This window comes from Photinus pyralis, unplaced genomic scaffold (assembly GCF_008802855.1).
Source record: "Photinus pyralis isolate 1611_PpyrPB1 unplaced genomic scaffold, Ppyr1.3 Ppyr1.4_LG8, whole genome shotgun sequence".
Lineage (NCBI taxonomy): Eukaryota > Metazoa > Arthropoda > Insecta > Coleoptera > Lampyridae > Photinus > Photinus pyralis.
The window spans coordinates 4,068,157-4,087,596 of record NW_022170819.1 but is presented as its reverse complement, the minus strand read 5'-3'; the positions used below and the strand labels follow the sequence as shown (position 1 = coordinate 4,087,596).

At 35.9% G+C, this 19,440-nt stretch overlaps 2 protein-coding genes across 2 annotated transcripts; both read left to right on the top strand.

The window, feature by feature from the left end:
• Positions 1-214: 214 nt before the first annotated feature.
• LOC116179695 (rho GTPase-activating protein 20-like) lies at positions 215-9,197 on the top strand (the record flags this gene model as incomplete). Its single annotated transcript, XM_031499514.1, is given in 6 exon segments — positions 215-361; positions 7,027-7,470; positions 7,522-7,808; positions 7,857-8,062; positions 8,111-8,560; positions 8,606-9,197. Coding segments are annotated over 6 exon segments (1,923 nt in total), but the record flags the coding sequence as incomplete, so codon positions are not given.
• A 6,621-nt stretch (positions 9,198-15,818) lies between these two features.
• LOC116179081 (protein wntless) lies at positions 15,819-17,838 on the top strand. The gene is made up of 2 exons (XM_031498788.1): positions 15,819-15,922; positions 15,973-17,838. The coding sequence occupies exon 2, from the start codon at positions 15,983-15,985 to the stop codon at positions 17,588-17,590; it is 1,608 nt and encodes a 535-aa protein (XP_031354648.1). The 5' UTR covers positions 15,819-15,922; positions 15,973-15,982; the 3' UTR covers positions 17,591-17,838.
• The last annotated feature ends 1,602 nt before the right edge of the window (positions 17,839-19,440 follow it).

The window sequence follows — 19,440 nt, the reverse complement described above, 5'->3', positions numbered from 1 at the left end:
AATTGCTAATTAGATTTTAGCTGGGCCTAGGTTCTTCACCTCCCACGTGTTTTTTTTTATGTAATCGAACTATAAACCATGCGTTTGATTACCTCTAAATTTAACGAGGTGAAAATAGTACACCAGAACCCGATTTAACTCGGATTAAAAATACGCATTCAGCAGACAGACTGTCTGGCGGAATTCTGGAACTAAAAGAATTAATTTGTTGCAGGCCGAACGATTGGCGGATTATGGAAGATTAATGGGTGGTTCGCAACCGTCACTCGATGGCAAAAGACGCGATTTAGATCGTATTCAGGATTTGTTTCCTCATGATTATCTCGGATTACATGAGCAGGAGCCCTCCATAAATAATGCCGTAAGTAAATACATTATTTATACGCCTTTTTTCCTAGTACGTTCCGCGATCGTTCAACTTTACACCTTTTTATTGCTATTCTAAACATTTGTTGAATAAGTAAATATTATTTAGAACCATTACGAAATCGTCCATATTAAGCCGTTGCGTGCATGTTTTATATTTCAACATGTCACTTATACGTAAACATCGTATATTACGCAAACATTAATTTACCGTGAGATGTTGGAGAAGAGCAAAGAAATGTTGAAACACTCACGACGAATCCTTCAATAAATATCTCTGTCGTAACGGCCGAGGTGTATATAAACAAATGACACCTATACGGAACAAATTATCTAAATTACATCAAATCAGAACGAGAATTTTCGGCACCTCGTGTGTGGAGTTCGCATTTCCTCATTAGAGACGACGCCCACATCCAAACAAATCGTAGAGACCAATTTGGAAAAGATCTATGAGGAAGTAAATCAAAAATAAATTGATTGGAATTTTTCTGTATTTAGTGTTTCTCCTCCCCCTGGAATCTGCTAATATCCTTCTTCTACTGCAGTCGGTTTTCTTTATAGCTCTCACTTACTCCCCCTCAGTATGGATGTGATGAAGATTAGGGTGCTTAACATGTCACGCGATCTAACCGCTCCTCCTGCATTCACCCGTAATGGCCGGAGGTTGCCAACCATCTTCTTCGGCCAGTTCAGCGGTGGTTATCAAACTAGATCCTCAAAATCTGGTCCTAGTCCGAGTATCTTTAACTCACGATCAGTTGCAAGATGGTCATGCTATTGATTGGGGTTGTGAAAACCCCCACTTTTTAGAGGTTGACCTTCTCCAAACTGGAAGGTAAACTTGGATGTAAGTAGCCGGATCAGTTTATTCCATTAGAATTTTATTCCTTTTCAGTTCAACGAATAAAATGCAATTTCTTTATTTTGTGTTTTTTAGGGTTCCTTTACCTAAAAGTGGTTCTGTTCTCCACCCTTGAGGAAAGGAGGTTCGAGTATCTAACTCGTCACCAGACTCAGAATTGTCCGCTTCTATGATGTGCCATTTGAGAATGCCCTAGCAAGTCTGGTGCCATCCGCCCTCCATGAATAAAAATTTGAAACCATCCCCTTACTTTACCGTCTTCTCTGAACCACTTTAGTATCATAGCCACTTCAAGGAAAATCAATGAGGGCATACCAATTTATATAGAAGATTAAAAGGCAGCGTCATCATAGCGAGTGTACTAAATAATTAATTAAAAAGCATATACAAATTCAACCTCTTTTAGTAGGAGATGGAAGAAATAGCCCTTATTTCTAATATAAATGTAAAAGAGACTGAAAGGTATTGTCATCGCTAATGAAAAATCAAAATAAAGATCACTTAAAAATGCTCATTTTATTCGAAAATGAAACGAACTCCCATATTGCCGATGTAAAAGTAGAAAGGGGTTGAAAAACAATGTGATGGCTAACGAATTAAAAATTAAATTTGAAAACACTTTAAAAAAATTATGTATTTGAAATTTCTATAAAGAGCCTTTACTTCTATTGTAAATGTAGAAGAAAATGTAAACCAAAGTAAATGAAAGACATTTAAAAATACCATCCATTTTTTCGAAATTGCTATAAACATTTCTTATTTTTAATGTTAGTGTGGGGTAAAGAAATATGTCGTAAATAAAAAGCACTTAACCCATTTTATAATAATAATATTTAATATTTATTTTTCATGCTACTACGCATTCGTCTAAAAATATATAGTAGAGATCACAAACAACGTATATCAACAAGCAAATAAATAAATAAACAAATTACTAACAATTAGAGATTACTAAACCCATCGTGAATACATTCTGTGGTGGAATAATATGCCTTATTGATAAGGTGTCTTTTAAGCATTTTTTTGATTTGCACTTTGTCAAGATTTTGAATATGTTTTGGGAGCATATTAAAAAATTTTTGTGCCTGATTCGAATGGTTGTTTATACGAAAATGGAACAAACAGCTCTTATTCCTGATATAAATGCAAGGGCAATGAATTAAAAAAATTAATCAAATTATGCTATTGACATTACTTTTACCCCAAATTGTTTCTAAATGTTATATAAATGTTGGAAAAATTGAATGGCAATGTCATTACATATATATTAAAAAATTGAACCAAATCACTTCAAAAATTCACATATTTTCTTTTGGAAAAAAAATATTTACCTCATTTATTCAAAAATGGAACAAATGGCATTTATTCCTAATATATAATATAATGTTTTAATATAATTAATAAATTAAAATTGGGTGGTAAGGGGGGGTCAAAACATGCACCTTTTCCAAATAAGCCGAGGGTTCAACGTGTTTCGTTTGTGAGCCACCCTCATGAAATTTGCATTTCTTCTTTAATTTTTATGTCAGCTATGCCCTTTCCGATTTTGCAAACATTTTTTCAAAATTCCTACACAAAAGGACGCTCCCCTAAACAGGAGTGCGAAATCTGGGGGCGTTCGAACATGAAAATCACGAATCTGAAATTAGTTTTTGAAAATTCAAAAAAAATCCCCTGTAATTGTTGGCCGGACAACGAAAATTTGTTGTGTACCTACTTGATGACTTAAGGAACAGTTTTTTAAAAAGTTATTTGTTGGTTGAAAATGTTACAAATATCAAAAAATTCGTCGAAATCAGAATTTTTTTCGCATCCCTGTCAGAGCTGGGCAGAATACTTTCAAAAAGTATTTGAATACTAAATAGTAAATACTTGAAACAAATCAAAGGTATTTGAATACTAAATACTTTTACGTCCAGCATAAGCGAATACTAGATACAGATACATTGAAAAGTATTCAAATACTTTAAAATGTATTCGAATACCTTCAAAAGTATTATTACTTTCAAAAGTATTCTAATACTATCAAAGGTATTCGAATACTATAAAAAGTATTCGAATACAGTAAAAAGTATTCAAATACTTGTCACTCAAATACATTAAAAATTTAAAATAGTATACTAGATAAAAGGCTTAATACTACTTAAAAAATCAAGTTATACTTTGTATGGGGTTAGCTTTTTTTATATTTCTATTGTTATATACAAATTTAAGGGGAGTAAAAGCGTAATCTTATTATTATATTATTATATAGGAGGTACCTACCAGGACCTTTCTTATACCAGTTATATCCTTAAGAATACGTGTACCAGTTTTCAAAGCGATCGTACGTCCTGCACATGATACGTACGCCTTTCTGAAATTAATCCTAGCGATTTTGGAACAGATCCATTTTTGACCATCCGTTTGTCCGTGTGCATGATAGTTTGTTTAGAAACGTGCGATCGCTTTGCAAATTGGATTGTTCTCAAATATTTGAATAACTTAAAAGTACATACTGCCTTTTTTTGAGGCCGGAAAAAAAAATTGTCTGAGATCGACCGGGGAAAAACATTTTCTTATAGGATTTGGTCCGTAGAATCCATAATTTCAAACAGTTCCAATATTGGGCTACTAGTTCAAAAGTTACAGCTCTTTGAATTTTTTTTCGAAATTTGTTTTTTGTCCATAACTTTTGATTGAGAGGTCTAATCGAAAAAGTACGAATTGTTTTGGATTCTACGCACCAAAATTAATAAGAAAAAGTGTTTTCCCGAGAAATTTTGGTGTAGTCGATTTTTGGTAAAAAAGGAAGGTTATACACTGCCTTTTTTTGAGGCCCGAAAAAAAAATTGTCTCAGATCGACCCGGAAAAAAAATTTTCTTATAGAATGTGGCCTGTAGAATCCATAATTTCAAACAGTTCCAAGATTGGGCTACTAGTTCAAAAGTTACAGCCCTTTGAATTTTCTTTCGAAATTGGTTTCTAGTCCATAACTTTTGATTGAGAGGTCTAATCGAAAAAGTACGAATTGTTTTGGATTCTACGCACCAAAATTAATAAGAAAAAGTGTTTTCCCGAGAAATTTTGGTGCAGTCGATTTTTGGTAAAAAAGGAAGGTTATACACTGCCTTTTTTTGAGGCCCGAAAAAAAAATTGTCTCAGATCGACCCGGAAAAAAATTTTCTTATAGAATGTGGCCTGTAGAATCCATAATTTCAAACAGTTCCAAGATTGGGCTACTAGTTCAAAAGTTACAGCCCTTTGAATTTTCTTTCGAAATTGGTTTCTAGTCTATAACTTTTGATTGAGAAGTCTGATCGAAAAAGTACGAATTGTTTTGGATTCTACGCACCAAAATTAATAAGAAAAAGTGTTTTCCCGAGAAATTTTGGTGTAGTCGATTTTTGGTAAAAAAGGAAGGTTATACACTGCCTTTTTTTGAGCCCCGAAAAAAAAATTGTCTCAGATCGACCCGGAAAAAAAATTTTCTTATAGAATGTGGCCTGTAGAATCCATAATTTCAAACAGTTCCAAGATTGGGCTACTAGTTCAAAAGTTACAGCCCTTTGAATTTTTTTTCGAAATTTGTTTTTTGTCCATAACTTTTTATTGAGAGGTCTAATCGAAAATGTACGAATTGTTTTGGATTCTACGCACCAAAATTAATAAGAAAAAGTGTTTTCCCGAGAAATTTTGGTGTAGTCGATTTTTGGTAAAAAAAGGAAGGTTAAGTATTCAAATACTATGCGAAGTATTCGAATACTAAATATTTGTGAAAGTATTTGAGTTCCAAAAACAAATACTGCTTCCATAAAAGTATTTAATTACAAAGTATTTGAATACTTTAAAGGATTTGAATACTAAAAAGTATTTACAAAATCGAATACTGCCCAGCTCTGATCCCTGTTGAGGGGTGCGCAGTTTAGTGGTAGGAATTTTGAAAAAAATTTTGCAAAAAACGGAAAGGGCATACTTATCCCAAAGCCTATTCAAAGGCTTGCCACCAGTCTTTGTAACTCTTATGGTTATTAAAGAAGAAAATCTTTTTAGAGCGAGACAACTTTAAAAAGTAAGAAACCCCTAGATAGTTTCAAAAATTGAATTTTATTCAAGATTTTCCTTAGAAAATACTAGGAGTATTAGAAACATTGTTAATGATACCTGTAGAAATGCTCTGTGGAAAGTCTGGAAAAGTGTGGAAGTTATTTTGATTTTCAGATTTCATAAAAATTGTCTTGGAGTTTTTCTTTTGCAAGAAATTTCCTGGTACAAATCTCCTTAAGAAGATTCCTGGGATCAGAAACCTGAGAATCGTTTTGGGGATAGTAGAAATATTCCTGGAAGAAAATTAGGAGCCTTTGAAATCGTAAAAGTAACCTCTCATTTTTCCATGCAACTTTTTTATAATTGTTTTTGCAACAAACATGCTTATTCCTATTATAAATGTGGACGAAATTGAAAGGAATTGGCCAAAGGCATTAAAAAAGAAGACAACGTCTTTTGTATTATGCTTATAATTTTTTCTTACCTATTTATTGAATTGTTTCACGGACGCAATTTGGTCTATACAACCCACACGGTAGGCATTAGAAACGGTGTTTAATTTTGCGAATGGAATTTGTATAACGACCCATTAATAATAGTTTCATTTCATTAAGTGAGGTGCCACTATTAGATATAATGAATTTCTGATTAGATGTACGAGTTATGGTGGACCTAATTGTTTGATAATTATGGAGTTCCTCGACAGGTATTGCAACGGAGTGGGGCGGTTTAAAAATCGACTACAAATTTTGCAAATTGTGTTAGTCTGTGATATGTGTGGGATCAATTGTTGTCATTTTCGTGAATTGTGCAATTCGCGCGTTATGGTAAATAATAGTAAAGAAAACAATAGTTTATCCTTCTCTATGAAACAAATTTCCTCGATGGTAAAAGTTGTTCTTTTAATACCCTAAAGTAAAGGTGTTGTGCCCAAAAGCTATTCACCTCTTCCTTTTAGGTTTAGGAATATGTGTCCCACATTTGATTCCAATCGTTTTTTGCCGGAAATGAGAACATTAGCAGACCACCATCACCGATATTTTTTTTTATTCGTATTCCTGGTGCATCAAAACGTGCATTTCCGTAAAAAGGTGGGGAGTTATTTTTTACCTCAATGCAATAACTCTCTGACTAACGTGCGGGTGTTAAAAATAATGTTTAGGCGCTAGGAGAGACATTGTGGTAAAATGTTTCTGTGTTGCTTTTGTGGAGAATTTATACCGTTTGGCTGGACAGATGGACTGTTTTATATATTGGGAATGTTTGAAAAAATTGAATTTTTGTATCACTTTTGGTGGGGGTAGGTGCAAAGTTTGATCTAACGACTCAAAATGACACGAGGTTTACTTTTAGTTTATCAAAGCTGATCGGTAGCGTTTCATCAGAACAGAACATTCTAGAACGTTCCAGGGTGGTCGATTCACTTTTGTGCTACTTATCAATTTTTTTATAGTGAGCTTTTAGTCCATTTGCATACGATAATATTAATTCCAGTGGAGTTAATTTTGAAAAATGGTTTCTTAGAAGTGAATTCTTTGTTTTGTAACCGCCTGCTTTACGTAACTTAGGTGCTATTTATGAAAATTCCGCAACACACATCAACTGAATCATTCAAGCCAGACCTTTTACTTTAACCATTTTGCTAAACGAATCAGAAAAACTTGCCGTGACTCAAATGATTAACTTACCTTGCTTTTTTGCCACTTAATAATAAGGATGCGACATAGTGGCGTCACAGTAACGTAATTGCGAATCTTTTTTGTTACAGAAAACTAGATCGTTTCGCAAGAAATCCCTCGGAGATCTACACATACAAGATCACGGCGTATGTCAAACAAATCGAATATTCATCATGGAGGCACCCTGCGCGATGGCACCCACACAGGCTTCCCTTCAGGCGAAGGCAAGGCACCTGTTCCTCTTCTCCGATCTGCTGTTGGTGGCGAAACCGCGCACCGGTGGCAATTTTAAGTTGAAGGAAAGCGTGCGCGTATCCGAATTGTGGTTAGCCCCATATTCGGAGTGCGAAACCGGCTTCCTATTGGGTTACCCTGCGCCTGCAAGGACGTACATCGTAACGTTCTGCACGCAAGCAGCTCGAGATTCCTGGTGGAGGGAGCTGCAGCAAGCCTTGTCCGCCCAGCTGAGGCTCGAGCCACCCACCACAAACATTAAAGTGATATACCGCGACCCACAAAGCGGAACGGAATGCGTAAGTACCCGAGACTTCTTCGTGAGCAGTTGCCAAAACGCCTTCTTCCAGTCCAAAACTCTTGGTATCGGTCCCGAAACAAATACCGGAGATATTGCCAGATTAGCTTTAGATGACTCTCGCGCCTCGGAAAATACCTACACTCTATGGGCACGAGAACGCGATGCAGCCCCTTGCCCATTGCTCGGTTGCGAACGCCCCCACTCCATTCAGCTAGCAAGATTGCGACAGTCGCTGTGCGCGGAAGAAGGTTTCGATCTCACCCACTGTAACAATAACCGAATTCCAAGCGGAATAATCTTCGAGCTCAAACCCACTTGCAAACCGACACCAAAAAAGTAAGAGCGCCGATCGACTGAATGGAAAAGTTCAATTTTTGTTTCCAGAACACCCTTGAAACTGTTTCGGAAGAGTAGCGGCCGAATTTTTGGAGTAGCTTTAACAAGACTGTGTGTAAATAGTACTTTACCTCCTGCCATTAGTGTAATTTTAAGAGGGCTATTTCAAAGAGGCCCCCATACTCAGGGAATTTTCAGACGTTGCGCCTCTGCTAGGGCACTCAGGGAACTTCGCGAGAAAATTGACAATCACTGTAAGTGGAATTGGTAAAGCCATCTGCAGGTCTCAATTCTAATTTCAGGTACGAATGTGTGCGAGGAGCTGGCGAACACTAACGCGTTGCTATTGGCCTCATTGCTGAAGGATTTTTTACGAAGTCTTCCCGAGCCTTTGCTGAATGGCAACGTGCAAGAGTGGCTTAACGCCGCCAGTTCGGGCCGAATCGAACACATCAGAAGACTGCTGAGTTTGCTGCCCAGAGAGAACCACACGTTGTTAGCGCACGTCTTGTGCGTTTTGTATCACGTCGCGAAAAGGGCGAGGTATAATCTGATGACTGCGGCGAATTTGGGCTTATGCGTCGGGCCGAGTTTGCTGTGGGAGTCAAGCCAGAACGCTCCCATGCGTACCTTGCCCACACTAATCGAGCTGCTCATCAATAACTGCCAGTCATTGTTCGGGCCCCAAGTTGTCTCGCTTTTGGGAGAGGCGGCCAGTGACAGCGGCGCCGAGGAGTCGGACAGTCTGCATTGTAAGTTTCCACTTTTAAATTTCGCGCGCCTTTATTTGTCGATAGCTTTAGGTCTTTCGTTAGACAGCGCGGAGTTGAGCAAGGATCAGAAATCTCTGAGTCGTGATTCAGGGCTTACGTTATCGGAGGACGACAGGGACAGTCCTGGTTTAAGCTTCACAAATACCAACAACTTCCATCGCTCCGACTGGGCCAGACAAGCGGCTCGAATGCGTTCGTTCGACAACGCGTGGATCGAGGAAGACGAGGCCTTCTGTACGTCCAATGAGAGCTTGTGCGGTCCGCCGATTCCACCACGTCGACCCCCTGTGCTACGACATCTGCCCCCCGTTCACTTGCCTCCAATCTACCGACCTCCACCTCCCCCGCCGCCCACTTACGCCACAGCAAGACTGCTTTTAGTTACGGATTCTGAAAGTGAAAGTTACGTTTAGGTTATTTTTTAATTAGGTATGTGTACATTTGTAAATATTGTTATTTTTTACTTTTTTCAAGTATTTTATACTGTGTTCAAGCCATGAAATTAGCTTTGTAAAATATATAAAGATGTTAGTGCTATATCGTGCAAAAGTATAAGTATGATTACCTACAAAACTAGTTAAGATTTTTTTAAATACATGTACGAATCAAATAAATGTTATTTAAAAAATCTCTTTTATTTACCAACTTTTTGACACAATTGTGTTTAAAATCAACTCCTAAACAAAAGTTTTTAAATACATCTCGGTTGAAAAATAAGCATAAATTAATGCACCACAACAAAAACAAAAAAAATAAATTTGAGAAAAAAAGAAATTGTTGATTCCAATACAATGAGTAAAGGGGGGCGGGGGTATCAATTAAAATATTTTTTTCTGGCACAATATTAATATTTACTTTGTGTTACATTAATATTTATTTCGTGTTACTATCTCAATTTGTATTCGTCTTATATCTCGTATGTAACATTTATTTCGTGTAATATCTTGAAATTAGAAATAAATGTTACTTTGGAGATATAACACGAACTTAATATTAATGTCGCGATAGTAACAGGAGATAAATATTAATTTCGGGTTATCAACACAAAATAAATATTAATTTCGAGATATAATACGAAATAAATATTAATATTGTAATTGGAAAAAATATTTTAATGGATGTCCTTTCTACGCCTTCGTAGATTTATTAAAAAAATTTAATGGAATAACTCGACATCATTAATCGTCTTCATATCCTTCATGATAGTACAGATAGCAAAAGCACTGATAAATTACTTCACTGTGTATGGAATATGCGATGGAAATGAATACACCACTGTCCTAAAAATAGGCATTTTTTTATTTTTGCGTAACCTGTCCAATAAAGTCGCTTTCTTTGTTCAATTTTCCGCCTCGCCGTGGAAGAATTTAATAAAACACAATTTTACGAAATTAGTGGTTTATTATATTTGATTGTTACAACACTTTTAAGAGTAATTCAAATAAGAATGGTATTAAAAATGAGACGTTAGAATGGAGTGCAACAAAAGTAAAATTTTATTTTCATTTTCAGTATCAAGAATGGTGTACCGTATGTTATGGTTTTCTATGTCAAACACAATTATGTAAAATATTATGTTTTTAAAGTAGCTTTCAAATTGACAACAGATTGAGAATTTGTTTCTGATTAAAGCAACGGTTCAGTTTACTAATTCCCGAGCTAATTCCTTTCTCAAATAAATTCAAGAGAACCTGGGCCGCTACCTACACTAAAAGAATTGAATTTTTCTAAATCTCTCACGCCAATAGATTTTTCTTTTACATTCCTATTATTATCAATACTCGCCTTTCAGTAGTAAGTAGATTTCCCCACAGAAACAAATGAAAATTAGCATTGCCACAACGAATTTTTGTGAACACGAATTATTGGTAATGAAAATGAACCTAAGGGAAACTAAGTTTTTTTAAGAAACTATACCTACGTGTAAATTGATATTAAATCCGAATATTTGAACAATCGCTACCTAATCGTCCCTAAAATGATAGGAATTATCCCCATTACTTCCCCTAAGAAAGGCAATGAAAATGAGCATAAACGTAAAAACCTGCAAGTATATTTAAAGGACTACACGCGTAGATTTAGAATCAATAAACATTTGAACCCTAATCACCCCTAAAATTGATCGATCGTATTACTTTCCCTAAGACGATTAAAATTGAAGATTGGTTTTAATGAAACTGTTAACTGAGCATACATGTAAGAACTTTATAGCAAGGGATGATTTATAATTCGAATCATTGAACACTTGCTATCTAATCATCCCCTATTACTTTCGTTAAGAAAGGCGACGAAGCTTGGATCAAAGAGTAACTAATAATATTACTCAAATAATTATTAAGTATTCTTTGCTTGGATACTGTTTTTTAAACGGAAGTTGATAATTTATTATTAGATTTTAAACCTTCTTCTTTTTTTGATAGACTTTGTTTATTTATTACCCAGCGCACACCATAAAGCGAATATAAAAGAAAAATGCCGCATTACATTTTCTTCAGTAAAGCGGAGCTAAGCACGTATCTGTGCTAGGCTAAGAGTAAGCAACAGCAACTGATTTACCCTCGAATTTACCCGTGTAGGGGCGGGATCAAGAATACCCCTACCGCAGAGGGTGCTGCGTGTCGTAAGAGGCGACTAAACAAACTCTGAGTGATCGATAGTGTAAGATATTTTATATCGTTGCGTATGACTGGAATGAGGAAAACGAACTATTGTTTTTTTTTAACTTATTTGTAGGTGCACCAACCACCGAGGTTATTCGGCAGCGGCACTTAGGTATACTAACTACTAATAATGTTTAGATCTTTTATAGTAAATCAGTAATTTTTAAAAAGTAAAATCAGTTTGGCAATGTGATTGCTTCTAAATATTCTAAATGATCAATTTTCGAAATAAATCTAAAAATACAAACCCTACGCTACCTACTTTAGGAATCGTCTAATTTCCCCAATTTCCTTCTATTCCTATATAATGAGAATTTCCATTTCCTTAAAAACTGCGTTAAATTTCCACTGAATTTCCTTCCATTTTTTTTTCGTTCCCATATTTCCTATAAATTGATACGATTTTACCTACAAAAGTTGCTACCTTTTCCGTAAAATTGAATTGTTTCACATTTTTCTCTAAGAATTCCATTAAAATTTCATATTACTTTTCTTATATTTTCCATACTATTTCCACCAAGACTTCTTTACATTTTTTTTCCTGCAGTTCGTTTAATTTCGCTATTTCCTCATATTTCCTTTGCAAAGTGTACAATTTGCTCAAAAGCTTCCGTCACAGTTTAAACGTTGCCACACTTCTTTGCTTCCGCCGACTTAAATGTCCACTTCTTTTATGTGTATAATAAGTAACAAAATTACGTTTAAATTGCCATTTGTTCACCTTATATTTGCCTAGGTATTTCTATACTTTTCTCTAAACGGTTGAATAATTTCGTCCATTTTAATATGCCAGAGTATATGAGTTTCCTGAAAGGGTTACTTCATTGCTTAAAATCTGTACATTTACCATAGTTTTGGCGAAATTGCTTTCTTAAATTTCCCCAACCTATAATTAACAGAATTTCGTTAAACAATACGATTACGATTAATGTACGCATGCGCAGACTACTCAATGCCAACTCTTATTTATGGAGATATTTCTTTGATGCAATGCTTTTAGTAAACGCAAACATATCGCATATTGTAAAAATCAAGTGTGCGCATGCGCAGATCGCCCAATGACAACTTGGGATTATTATAGACACGTTTCTTTGACATTTTAACCATAAGTGCTTGTAGCATAGCTGTGGCCTTTTGGGAAATACTGATCAATGCATGGAAAATGCGATAAATCATCGTTAAAAGTAGGAAAAATGAGGTCTCTCCAAACCTTCAAGAAAAGCCCTGCTCTGACCAAGACCTTTAAAGATTCTAAGGCACATGGTAACGCTATTACTAATACTGGTGTTTTTACTGCATTGTACGAATTGACTGACAAGGAGTGCACGTCCTTGAACAAATTGACGTATAAATGCTACCTTAGGTGTTAGCCACCCCTTCCTCCTTTTGAGGCTGCAGCACAGCAACATTCTTTAAGAGTTTACTTTAAAGCACAACAATTTGGAGAATTTTTGAAGGTGCGATATTTTAGTTCTGATGTCTGATTGAACTCAAATGCACTTGGGTATTCAATTTTATTGCTTTTTGTAAAATTATATGCTAACTTTAAACCTGATTTTGTTCTATTTTCCAAAAATTACTGATTTCCCTAATATTTCAACACTATTTTGCATGAAAACCATACGACATACAAAAAAATATTAAGAGACATAAATTTTAGATCATTTTCTCCTCTTTATTTTAGAATAGAACCACTTCTTGCGTAAATAGCTTGCGTTGCTTTGCTTTTTTGTTGATTTCTCATAAATTTTTTGTTGGACAGACAGATTCGTGTTCATCACACCAAAAAAACATATAAATAAACCACTAGGAAGAACACCAGAACTTTCCACCTTCTATGACCGTTTGACTGCATTATTGGGGAATGGAGAACTTTTTAAAATTCATTTAAATGGAAATGTTATATTAAAATCGTCGATATGTCTTTGAAATTGATTTAGGTAGGTACACATTTGAAGCGTAATTTCGTGTACTATTTATCATTGTAAAGAAAATTTTGATTGAGTTTTTAATGTAGCGAGGTGAAGTGGCGCAGCTATGTGCTCGTTGTAACTTGTAAGTTAAACAGCGCCAGAAATATTTCATGAAACTAATTCCGTGCACTTTACCATTGCAGGCAAAAGCAAAGAAATCATCAAGAAGTTTTAACGCAGCGAGGCGATGGGGCACAGCAATCAAAACCGAAACTATGTTCTCGTTTTGAGTAAAATGATGCCATCAGTATCTAAAAATTCGGCGAAAATAATCCTTTCAGTCAGAGCAATACCAATTGGGACGATTGCTCTAAACCTTAGCGGTGCTCTGAATCGTAGTATATATTCTATTATAAAGTTACACGTAACGTGAAGCCATAGCGAATCAGACCACAACTGCTCTAAATAATGCTACAGAATGCCAATACGCCACCGGGCCATGAAAGAGTTTTAACATCGAGGATCGACCCTCCTAACTGACAAATTCCATAATTCTTTAGCGTCTTAGTTGATAACTCTTTTGTCCTTTCAGAGTTGTATGAGAATTTTTTGTGTAGTTAATGTGATTCAATTTTGGAGATACTTTAATATGGTATTTTATTTCTTTTTGTACCTAAATTGATTAGTACTGTTATTACTGCCCTCGTATCTTCTCAATTTCATAGGGGGAGGGTTAAGAAAGATATTGAGTGGCGCTCAGCCCCTTTGGTAAGTGCAATGAAGGACGAAGTTCATATGCCCAGAACGAACTATCGCTGTGGAAGATCTTGAGCTTTTATTTAATTTTCCAACCCTGAGCTAGTTGGTCGTTTATGTGGTGGATTTGAGGTAACGCAACGCCAACTCTTCCTACCGTTATAGATGCTCTCGTGTTTAGTTTAAACGCCATCAATTTTTAAATATTTTGGGAACATAGTCTTTTGAAGTTTTTATCGTTGTAAAGAAAGCCAAAGAAACCCTCAAAAGCTACATTCCATTGAATTGATTTTAGAGGCATAAGTGAATAAGTCCTTAATGTTCGGATTGTAAGCAGTTATAGATTTGAGGCATAAAATTGAGACTACCAACTAAGACGTGAGAGGAGATGAGACGCTTCAAGTATAATAAGTATACGTATATTTACTTGTATTACTTCATCAACCTATTTCTATACTACATCGCGGGAAAAAGAAGGGTGCGAAAGAGTAAGAAAGAGCAAAAAGTACTCACTTCTGTCGGTACTCACCAATTTCAGAGTTTTTCTTTTTAAAACAATAAATAAATAAAACAGATATAGCAAATGGGCTCCCAATTAGACTCAACTTTTGGCATTGCGTATTATATGGCTAAAGCTATGTCAAAAGGGCTTTTGGCCTACATGGCCAATTCACGAACTCCGATCTAAAAATTTGATAAAGAATTTAGAATCCACCTGCAAATTTTCGTTGTAATCGGTTTACTCGTTTTCCAGATATCGTGCTAAAAGCCGGGCAGACACCCCAAAATTTTAAACTCGCTAAGCGCTCGTTAATAACAGCAAAAGAATAAAACTGGTTTTCCTTACATTTTCCTTGAGATTTCCTCCAAATTTTCCCCACATTTTTCTTCAGAAAGTTATTCCCCCACGTTTTCCATATTTCTTGATCGTAACTATAAAAACCCTCTAAAGACCTTCATTCATTGCTAAAAAATTGTCACACTTTCCTTAGTTTCCGCAAAGTTGCATAAAACTTGCCACAATTTCTATATGAAATAAATAAACGAATTACTTTAAAAGTTACCATTTATTTTCGTTTTGCTTACTACCAAATTTTCTTTATAATTTTCTTCAAAATTTTGTATAAGGGTGTCATGTTCTGCATAGTTCCTATGCTTAAAAATTGTCCGACCTTGCGTTTTTTTATGAAATAATTAAAAGGATAACAATAATAATTGCCTTTTATTTTCCTTGTCACTATCACCTTATATTTTTTTCCTGAGCGTTAAACTTTAGGAAACCTTATGGCTTCGCTTAAAAATTACTTTTATTCTCCTTATATTTTACTTATTCTATATTTTTCTCTTTAGAAATTTGTCTAATTTTGTTCACATCTGGATATTACCTATGTATGCCTAACATAAAACTTGCTAAAAGGCATTGTTTAAAAATTGCCATACTTTCCTTAGCTTCAGCAAAATTACAATATCTTCAATTTACCCAATTTCCATCTGAAATAAGTACTTCGAGGGTTCCTTACATTTTAAATTCCGTTTTAAAATTATCACCTTTGATGGAAATTCCCATTGCGGGACGTGTATATATAGAGAGGAAAAGACAACGATTTGAAATTTAATAAATTATAAAAATTTAAGTTAAAACGTATCTTTTTAGCTTATGAATTTAAGTGAAATATTTTGCTGCAGCTGCACAATTTATCTCTTTGAGCATTTTATATTCTACATTCGAGATAACTTAGGAATATAAAATTCCCATTTATTTACTGCAATTTAAGCTCATAAATTTAAATTAGAGATTGTAGTATCATCTTTAATTTAAACACTCAAGTTAGGTACAGTTAACTGCCTGGAATTTATCATTTCCTTTCACTGCTGGTAGAGGGGCAGCTACCTTTACGCTGCGATAGTGGGGTAGAACAGGAATCTGTCACAGACCGGTTTGTGTGGAGCTTTAATAGCTGTTTGTTTGTGACCGTGGTGGGTGGTGAATGTTTGTCATCCTTCTTTGTGGGGTAATTATCAGGTTTGTTTAACAATTTTAGTTATTTTTCGCTCATTTCAGTTGAGCAAAGATGCCAGGAACAATATTGGAAAATTTAAGTGGTCGCAAGTTAAGTATTCTAGTGGCAATTTTGCTAATTTGCCAAATTACGTGTTTTCTAATTGGAGGCCTTGTCGCACCGTCGCCGGCCGGTTCGCAAAGCATCCTCACGACCGTTTGCTACGACGATCAGCCGAATTTATTCACCGATGACGGCCGCTGGTTCACCTCAAAATGCAAGTCGATCAATCTAGATGACAAGCACGCCGGTTTGAACGCCTCCAATTACGTTTTCATGGGCAAAATGCCGCTGTACAACATGGACTTTTCGCGCTGGCACCAGAATTTGGTCGGAGTCCTGCAGGTGGAAATGGAGCATGGGAAGGAGACGACGACGACGGACGTTATCGATTTGACTTTGGATGTGAAGTTGGGGTACAGAAACAAGGAGGATCCAGATGACAAGTGGACTTATCACAGCAGCTCCGAGGAGAAGAGAATTGTTGAGTGCTCATCTCCTAACAAAGAGGACAAGTATTCCTATTCTTGCTCGACTGTGCAACTCTTCGAGCTTGGCTCACTCCATCACGACTACTACTTGCTTAACTTTCGAATTCCAGTCGACGATAAGGGCACCAACGCGAAAGTGGGCTTTATTTCTGATATCTACCTCATTATAATCCACATGAATGTTGGATTTACAAAGGTATGGCTCTCACTGAAAACCGTATTCTTTCCAATTTTAATTATGATCATGGCGTGGTTTTGGAACCGGGTGCATTTATTACAGCGCACCCCTGCTCTGTTGGAGTATCTGCTGATGGTTGTCGGCGGTACTTTGGCAATTTTAGATGCGCCTCTTGAATTTTTAACTCTGTACTTCGATATACCATTCATGCTGCTACTCAGCGATATTCGCCAGGGCGTTTTTTACGCCGCTTTGTTATCATTTTGGATTATTTTCGCCGGTGAGCACATGCTGATACAGGACGGCGCCCACAAAAACACGCTTAAAACATACTGGATGCACCTAAGCGGAATTTTAGTGGGATGCTTATCGCTGCTCATTTTCGATTTGTGCGAGCGCGGCGTACACCTCCACAACCCTTTTTACTCCATCTGGGTAACACCGATCGGAACAAATTTGGCTCTATCCTTTATAATACTCGCGGGAATTTCGGCCGGCATCTACTTCATATTTCTGTGCTACATGATTTGGATGGCGTACCGAAATATAAGCATTAAAAGATCAGTGTTACCCACGATGTCAACGGCTCGCAGATTGCACTATGAGGGCATCATTTATCGCTTTAATTTTCTCATGCTGGTTACTATCATTTGCGCGGCCGTTACCATAATTTCGTTTATTTTGAGCCAAATCGCCGAGGGGCAAAATAAATGGGACGAAAACGTGGAGTTGGAGGTGTCTTCCGCACTTTTTACTGGCGTTTATGGCATGTGGAACATTTACACATTTGCGATGCTCATTTTGTACGCCCCCAGTCATAAGCAGTGGCCTACCGATAGTATTTGTGGCGATAATGGGGAGGAGGTCGAATTTAGTCGATTGCCCACCGATCCCAGCCCTAATGAAATATCTTCACTAACGACCTTTGCCAGTAAAGCTTCCATTGATTGAGTATTTGTTTTTTATACTTATTTTTTGTACTTAGCTGTAGTGTGATCTGAAATTACTCAGGCAGGTACTATTTTATATGACTGATATTTATCGAATTTAGTATTATGTTTATTAGTATTAGTATTTGTATTAACAATTCTTCAGTATTATAAATGTTGTGATTTTTAATGTTAAATGTGCAGCTTTTTTTGTATGGACAATGTATTACAAGTTTTACATATTATGATAATAAAAGTTTGATTCTCTTTCCACGTGGTACCTAGCTACATTTTGATTTTAGTTTTTTCTTTTTTAATTGAAGACGTACCTTTTGTAGGCGGCATTTCTCCTAGCCAAAATAATCCATTTAAAATGGTTAATTGAAAAACAGATTAAACAAATTAATGTTACTTCTCATTAACTGTGGTGGATAGGACATTCCTACTACGCCACTGATTTCTACTTAAAAATGAGCAAAACGTTTTCCTTAATTTTTATATTTGTGTAATAATGAAGCACCATTCGTGTTTTAAGTACTCTAATATTCGCGAATTTAACAGTCAAAGAAAATGCAATTTTGCTAAGCATTTCACCTCGAACTAAAATAATAGCATTTTTTCTTGTCAGCGACCGGGGTTGTGCAAGAGAAAATAACACTTTGCGTGATCGTTTACGAGACGTATTGTTTTAACTAAGATCCCCACTATACTGCACGTGGGGGAAAGGTGTCAAAATGTGTTCAGATTTTCCACTTTTACCACTAGGTACCTACTCGCATTTAGAATCTTAAACTTATTGATAAAAATTGGTGAGTTTTTCTATGATAACTATAATTAATAACAAACAAATTTTATTCTTTGTTAATTAGAGGTGAATTTAGCCGAGCATTGAGCACTCCCTCTACCGCCTTAATTTTATTATTCTATGAATGAGAAGCAAATTCTCAAGTTGCTATCTGATTCTCCTAAAGTTCTCCCCCCCCCCCTTCATGGCGTCTTTCTTAAATTTGTCTCAAGTTGCTTTCGTTCTTCTCAAGCTTTAAAATATCTACTAAATTTTCATGAAATTCCAGCACCTTTTTATGTTTCTTTCAAGTCTTATTTTCAAATTCTTCTTAAGTTACGTTTATCCCCAGCTTCACAAATTTGTCCTCAAGTTTCCATAAATTGCTTACCGATGTTGTCTTCTTTCCAATTTTTTTCTCATACTCTACTTCTCCTCATACTCGTATAATTTTCACGTTCACTTCTCAATTTCGTCTTCTTATCTTCATCGCAAGTTTTCCACATTACCTAGGTACTCCTCTACCTGCCATAAAAGTTCCTTCTAAGTTCGTCGTCTTCCTAGTTAGTATCATCCTTATCAAATTCCCCTTCAGTTTCTTTTTAAACCAGGTTCATCCCAATCTTCTTAAATTTTACCTCGATCTCGCATAAAATTTCCGTCTTTGTCCCCTCCACCTTACTTTAGTTTACTGTTACTGAAATTACCATCAAAATCAGTCGATTTTTGGTAAAAAAGGAACGTTATACATTGCCTTTTTTTGAGGCCCGAAAAAAAAATTGTCTCAGATCGACACGGAAAACAATTTTCTTATAGAATGTGGCCTGTGGAATCCATAATTTCAAACAGTTCCAAGATTGGGCTACTAGTTCAAAAGTTACAGCCCTTTGAATTTTTTTTCGAAATTGCTCTCTAATCTATAACTTTTGATTGAGAGGTCTAATCGAAAAAGTACGAATTGTTTTAGATTCTACGCACCAAAATTAGTAAGAAAAAGTGTTTTCCCGAGAAATTTTGGTGTAGTCGATGTTTGGTAAAAAAGGAAGGTTATACACTGCCTTTTTTTGAGGCCCGCAAAAAAAATTGTC

What these genes read in the sequence shown, in the direction of transcription:
- LOC116179081 (XM_031498788.1), top strand. Translation starts at nt 15,983, where the DNA reads ATGCCAGGAACAATATTGGAAAATTTAAGTGGTCGCAAGTTAAGTATT.